Source organism: Psammomys obesus, unplaced genomic scaffold (assembly GCF_907164565.1).
Source record: "Psammomys obesus unplaced genomic scaffold, mPsaObe1.curated_primary_1811, whole genome shotgun sequence".
Classification (NCBI taxonomy): domain Eukaryota; kingdom Metazoa; phylum Chordata; class Mammalia; order Rodentia; family Muridae; genus Psammomys; species Psammomys obesus.
The window spans coordinates 5,906,921-5,914,025 of record NW_026596234.1 but is presented as its reverse complement, the minus strand read 5'-3'; the positions used below and the strand labels follow the sequence as shown (position 1 = coordinate 5,914,025).

The following is a 7,105-nucleotide window of genomic DNA, read 5'->3' as shown; positions in this document are numbered from 1 at the left end:
TGTGTGTGTGTGTGTGTGTGTGTGTGTGTGTGTGTGTGTGTGTGTGTTCTTGTATGCAGGTAAATGTGTGAGGAGACTAGAACCCACACAGGGTAATTCTCCTCAGGAAGTAGAATTGAGTAAGGAGAAAATTAAACAAGGTAGCGAGCAGGGACTCTTATTTTATTCTGCCCCATGACCCCAGAATCTTGCATGAGGCAGGTCCTCAACAAATAGTTCAAGAATAAACAGACCAGGAAGGTGAAGGATGTCTCGTGGAACTTGTGTGACACCTGTCTATTTTATAAGCAGAAGAAAGGAGGGGTCCGTCTACGTGCAGTCACAACTTTAGGGCCTCAAGTAAGGCAAGAAATTGAAAGGACAAAGGAGAATAGTGATTTGGTATTTGCCCCACAACCCTGGCCTTCCTGGGGCTTTAAAACGTACAGTACAAGCAGCCTGGAGCAGAAGCTCAGTTGGTGGAGTGCTTATCCAACATGCTTGAAGCCCTGGGCTCCATCCCAATCACTGCGTAAACCAGGCCTGCTGGAGCACACACATAATCCCAGCACTCGGAAGATGGAGGCAGGAAGACAGGGAGTTCAGGGCCAGCCTCTGTTATATAGTGAGTTTAAGGCCAGCTTTTGCTATATGAAGTCCTGTCTCACAAACAAACAAACAAACAAACAAAGACCCCACTGGCCTCAGTGTTCAATGACCATAGACATCTTGTAACATCTGACATCTGGCATTCCACTCAAATGGCCATGCAGCCAACAGATGTCTTAGTGGCTGACTCAAGTGGGGCTTTAAGACTAGGTCAAGTGGGGCTGTGACACGGCTTATCTACCAAAGGAAGCCTGACGACCTGAGTTTGATGCCCAGAACTCACATCTTGATGGGAGAAGGTAGGCTCCACAAGCGTCTCTAACCTCCACAAGTGCCCTGTGGCACCCATCTGTGCACTTACCATAGATAAATCAAAATGGGGAAAAGACGTCATGCCAGCCCATTTTCATCTGAATTTCCTTCCAAAACTACTAACAGGGATGGGAAGGGTTAAAGGTCTGTTTTACTATCAGGAGGAAGGCAGACATGATGTCCACCGGTCCTTGGGCATCACTGGTCCACTGGTCTTCCCCAAGTGCCCAGCATAGGGCCAAGCTCCCCTGCTTAATGACAGAGTGATTCAGCCCAAGCTGCCTTGTGACACACAGGCTCCACTGTCCACTGACAGGAGTAAGGGAAACTGAGTTCTCCATTGCAGCTTAAATCGGGAGGACAGGTGCTGTGTGAGCAGTGAGGCCTGCCTTGCTGAAGCCTGTCAGAGAATGCATCCTTCCGGGGGATGGGGGAGACCTGTGGTGAACAAGAGAAACCGCAGTGACTGAAGGGGAACTGACCCTGAGTAGGCTCTCCAGGGACCACAGAAAATACGTGGGGAATGTCCCTGCCTTTTCTCCTTTAGGTTCCCTCTTCGTCTGTCCTAATTATATTCTGGTGTCCTCCTCCTGTCTCTCCTTCTCTCTTCTCTTCCTCCTCTTTTCTCTCCTCTTCCTCCCCCTCTTTGTCTCTCCTCTTCTACCACCGCCTCCTCCTCTCTCTCTCCCTCCTCTTCCTCCTCCTCCTTTCTCTCTTCTTCTTCCTCCTCCTCTTTGTCTCTCCTCTTTTACCACTGCCTCCTCCTCCTCCTCTTCCTCCTCTTTCTCTCTCTTCCCTTTTTTCTCCTCCTCTCTCTTCTTCTTTCATTTAAGGGGCTGGTGTCCTGGCCCCCTTGACTTCAGAGGCAGCTATTAGCATTAGGAACTACTAGCACTAGAAACTACCAGCATTAGGAACTCTCCAGCACCCTCTGTCCCTTTCTTCGTGTGTCAGGAGAGCATTAGACTGGTGACACCTAAGGTGCCCCTAGCTGTACCACTTAGGACATTCTAAGTAATTTCCTCTACCCCAAAAAGCAAGAGCCAGAAGGACAGTCAGCAATCGGCTGTGAACGTGCTGGCTCTCATGAAGGCAGCATGGATGTCTCCCCTGATCAGGCATTCACCACTTATCCCTGAGCTTGAGGCGGCCCAGAGAATGTGTTCCAGTCAGGAGCAGGTGTAGGCAGAATTAGGCAAGTCCAAACCAAGTCCAAACCCAGCCCTTTGAGCTGTTCCCGCTTGCAGTTTGCAGGTTCAAGCCACAGCCACAGCTGGAGCAAGTCAATTTCATGGGTTCCTTTTTATATATAATTTTATTTTATATGCATTATTGGGAAAGTGATGGATCCCTTGGAATTGGCTTTACAGACAGTTGTGAGCTGCCATGTGGGTGCTGGGAATTGAACCCAGGTCCTTTGGAAGAGCAGATCGTGCTCTTAACCACTGAGCCATCGCTCCAGACCCATAGGCTCCAGTCTCCCAAGATTCAGGGTGGCCCAGCCTTAAAACCCAAGATGGCTGGAACTGTCTGCTTTTCTCACGTTGTCCTGAGAGTTCTATGTATGTGTCAGAATCAGGTGTGTCTTCCAGGAGAGGCCTCTGGGGGCCTTTGGATTAGAATAGCCCACCACATCCTATTGATAATGATTCCCAGGAGGCCAAACTGGGCATCCCGGCGAGCCCAATGTGAACCCAGGGCAGTCTGTGTCCATCTGTCTGTCTGACTTACTTGAAAGACAGACTTTTATTCTAAGCGGCTCTGCTCTCTGTGTGGCCTTCTTTACGTGACCCTGGCTGAAGCTACTCTTCTACTTTTTTTTAAGCACATATCTTCAGTTATCTAGGAGAGGTTTTTTTTATTATTACAGCTTATGTTTATGGAGGTCAGAGGACAACTTGTGGACGTTGGTCCTCTTGTTTCACCCAGTGAGTCCTAGGAATTGAACTCAGGTCATCAACCTTGGCAGCAAGCACCTTTACCCAATGAGCCATCTGGCCCTGGAGCTGTCCTCTCCGTTAAATTTTGGTCCGTTTGTCACCTTCAGGCCCTGGTGGCATAGCTCAGCTACAGGAACAAAACAAAACAAAAGCCAGAAAGACAAAACAAACGCAGCTCCCCGAGGCCCATGCTTTCCTCCTGTAGCTTCTTCCCCAGGAAAACCACTCTTCTGACTTTTTGTTTTACTTTCTATTCCAACTTCCCTCATTTAACATGAAAACCTGACTTAAAACACATGCAAAACCACACACAGAACATATTTCCTTTCTGAGAAGGGACAGTCTGGTATTTCAAGTGTAAAGGGATGGATTTCTTGCTGATACTCACTTGGAATTACTTCCTTCTGCCTCTGTAAGGCTTTGGAAACCACAGCTCTCAGGACTGTTCCTTAAGTGATTGCTATCTGGAACTTAACATTTCCCCAAGAAACGGGGCATTTTTGAAGTGGCACACACCGGAAAGTCCCTGGGTGAAATGTAGGTGCTCCCACAGTCACATGTAACCCACAAAATTATCTATTTTCATAAAATGGGCCTGAAGTCCTGAGGGGGCTGGGCAAGAAAGAGCTTGGAAAAGGTCTACAGAGGGAGGGGCAGGGGAAAACTGGGTAGAGATTTAATTCAAAATGCAATCAAACCTTTGATGAGTTTGGTCCTGGGGCCAATCATCCTAGGACCACCAGGGACAAAGCCAGGGTTTGGTTTTTCTGATATGTATATACATGTGTGTTTGTATGTGTGTGCATTTGTATATGTTGGTGTGTACACACACGTGTATGTGTAGATGAGAATGTGTGCCTATTCAAGGAGAGGTCAGAGGTCAACCTCAAGTTGTCCGACTTGTTTTATTTGCCATCTTAAGGTGACATTTAAGCAGAGCATGAGGAATGTGCCATTCATCCAGCACTGAGGAGGTAGATGCAGGTGGATCAGAGAGCATTCAGCTTGGTCTTCATAGCAAGTTCAGGCCAGGGTGGGCTAGAATGAGAGCCTGTCTCAAGAACAAAGAGACAAGCAAACAAAAACCCTCCCCTAGGCTTATTTGGGGCACATGCTTGCCACAGCACACATGTGGAGGTCAGAGTTCAATTCACTAGAGTCGGTGCTCTCCTTCCACTATCTGAGTCCTGGGGATTGAGCTCAAATCACCAAGCTTGATGGTGAGTGCCTTTACCCAGTGAGTGAGCCATCTCACCAGCCCTACCTTGTTGAGGGTTTTTTGGTTTTGTTTTTTGTTTTGTTTTGAGACAAGGTCTCTCCCTTGCTTGGAACTTGCCCAGTTTGCTAAGCTGAATGGCCAAGGATCCCCACCTCCTCAGTGCTAGGGTTGCAAGTGGGTGCAACCATGCCCACCTATGTTTGTTTGTTTGTTTGTTTGTTTGTTTGTTTGTTTGAGACATGGTTTCTCTGTGTAGCCCTAGTTATCCATGAACTCTCTCTGTAGACCAGGCTGGCCTAGAACTCACAGAGATCCACCTGCCTCTGCCTCCCAAGTGCTGGATTTAAAGGTGTCTGCCACCACTTCTCAGCATGCCAGCTATTTTTACATAGGTTCTGGGGACTTCGTGTTTGCAAGACAAGTACTTTACTGACTGAGCCATCTCTGCAGCCAGAGTTTGGAAGATTGCTGAACCCAGGGTGCTGGAGGAATCTCACGGGCAGTTGCAGACGTGTATAATGTGAGGGAAAGGTGGATTTAGGTGAACCACCACAGACCTGTGTTGTGTATCCCAAGGAGTCAGCACAAGCTCGGGCTGCGAGGTCTATTCCTTGACACCACAAAGCAGAGACAGGTGAAATGTAGGGCTAGACCCTCTTTCCAGGCTTGTGAGAAGTCTGTTCCTCCGTGTTGGTGACTTGGGTTTCCAGGTAAGAGTGGGTGTTTCCTTTTTAGGACAGTACTTAAGAAAGTCCTGCTCCTGGGAACCAAGTCCCTCGTGAATTAGAAAGCAGTTGCCATACGGAGAAAGGGGTTGGTTTGACCCTGGACAGCTGCAGTGTGTACTTGGAGAGACACATGTCCTATGGCTTCATAGCAGCTTTATCTAGCAGCAGAGACGGCCAGGAAAGTGTTTGTGTGGAACACTGTCCTGGACTGTGTGCCTTCATTCACCAAATCATCCCAAGGCTGGGACCTAGGGACAGTGATAAATAAAGGGACCCTCGCCTGATCCCCAGAAGCTGCTCCTCAGCCTTGATTGTACCCCCCCACCCCATCTCCTCTCTTGCCTTACTCCCCAGCCTGTGGCCTTGGTTGGACAAGTCCTATTGACTTTTCCTTTGTCCTGGCACCCAGTATCCCTTAGCCTATTAAAACAAAACAGTCCAGGGCAGGAACTGGTAGAGTACCTCCAGTCATGAGACAAGCTTCCAGGGCTCCCTCTGCACTCATTTCACCAGGCATGCACACCAGGCATCCGTGTTCTAACCTACATCCCAGGTGAATCTGATGCAGGCACTATGGCAGGAAGGAAGACATGCCTATCACTGTGGGCCCTACCCATCAGCACCCTACGCTTTCCCAGACCCTAGCAGGTACCTCCAACTTTTGACATTTCAACATGACATTGTCATTTATAAAGTTTATGCTTGAAAACTGTGTAATCAAATTTTTAAAGCTTGCAAAAAAAAAAAAAAAAAAAAAAAGAAGAAGCCCTTATAATATTTTACATAAATACAGGATGGTGTGTTGGCTGCATTCACAGCCATTCTCAGCTTGTGATGGCCTCAGGACGGACCCACCCAATAGTGAAGATAAACACTCAATGGCTGTCTTTGTTGCCTGGAAGGTGACTTTGATCACCATCATGGCTATCTTGACTCCATTCTTTTTCTCTCCTAGACCCTTATTGTGCTTCCCAGACCCACAAGGGCATCGTTGCCGACTCTTCCTTCCCAGGTATATGATGTGCCTGTCCAGAGGCCAGTGTTCTCAACCCTGAAGGTGAGCCTCACTCTGCAACCATTCCACACCTGAAGCTTGGGGCCCAGTCTCCAAGCTTCCTTCCCAGTCTCCAGTTCCCCATCTCATTGGCCTTGGCAGCTTCCTTCATTCTTATGGCTGACTCCCTTAAGATGAACTGCCAGTATTGACTTGGATGACTTCTGGGACATGTCTATGCTTGTACCCCTCCCACCCAACCCCATACCTTCAGCTACAAAAGTGCCTTTTAAAGCATCAACTCCACCATCATAATGAAACTCATTATTGTGTCTGGTTATTATATGGTAATTAGAAACCTTAGGGTTGGAGAAGTGGTACCATAGACAAAGCAAGTGTGTTACAAGTGCAGGAAGACCCGAGTTCAGATCCCTAGAACCCACACAAAGCCAGACACAATGTTGATTTTCTCAGCACAGTGTTTCTATAGTGAGATGGGAAGTGGAGACAAAAGAATTCCCAAGCAGGGCCAAGGAGCCGGGTCAACATAGCAGTGAACAAGAGACCCTGACTCAATCAAGGCAGAAGGTTGTGGTCCCAGTTCCACACATGGGTCATGGTACATATATGTCCATGATTACACACACATACACACACAGAGAGAGAGAGAGAGAGAGAGAGAAACAGACAGAGACAGAGATAGAGTTAATTTTAGTTTAAAAAAGGGAGTTAAAGTTGGTAGTTGAACACATCTCTAATAACATAACAAGTGTACACACACACACACACACACACACACACACACACACAAGAACTTGACTATGAGCACCAAAGTGTTCAGGGATTTGTGTCTTTCATTGGAGAAAACACTGAACTTATGGACTTTGTGTGGAAAACCCTTTGGAAAGAGAAATCAAAGTTGCCCTGCCTTGTTTTCTTTCCCTAAAAGCCAGAGAAGCGGCAGCTCTATGACATACCTACCAGCTCCCAGAAGGCAGTACTCCACTCCTCCACCAACCAGGCAAGTGTGAGTATCAACAGAGCGGAGATGGGGAGCCAGGCAACTGATAATCCTCTGGGAAACTTTGTTAGCTAGGTGGATTGTCACCTTTCTGCTGCTGTGATGAAATTCCTGAGATAAACAACCTATGGAGAAGGGAAGGCTTACTCTGGCTCACTGTTTCAGAGCCCATGATTGGTTGGCTGGTTGCTTTGGAAACTGTGGTGTGGTGCAGTACATCTCAGTGAGAGCCCATGGTGAATGAAGATATAAAGATGCTCACATCTTTTTTTTTTTTTTTTTTTTTTTTTTTTTTTTTTTTTT

General features: G+C 47.4%; 1 protein-coding gene across 1 annotated transcript in view; it reads left to right on the top strand.

Moving 5' to 3' along the window:
* Positions 1–7,105, top strand: part of Cass4 (Cas scaffold protein family member 4) — a 20,844-nt gene that overhangs the window by 6,392 nt on the left and 7,347 nt on the right. The window contains exons 3-4 of the mRNA XM_055595922.1: positions 5,743–5,844; positions 6,731–6,808. Of these exons, the coding sequence (XP_055451897.1) occupies positions 5,743–5,844; positions 6,731–6,808 (180 nt within the window). The remainder of the gene's footprint in view (positions 1–5,742; positions 5,845–6,730; positions 6,809–7,105) is intronic.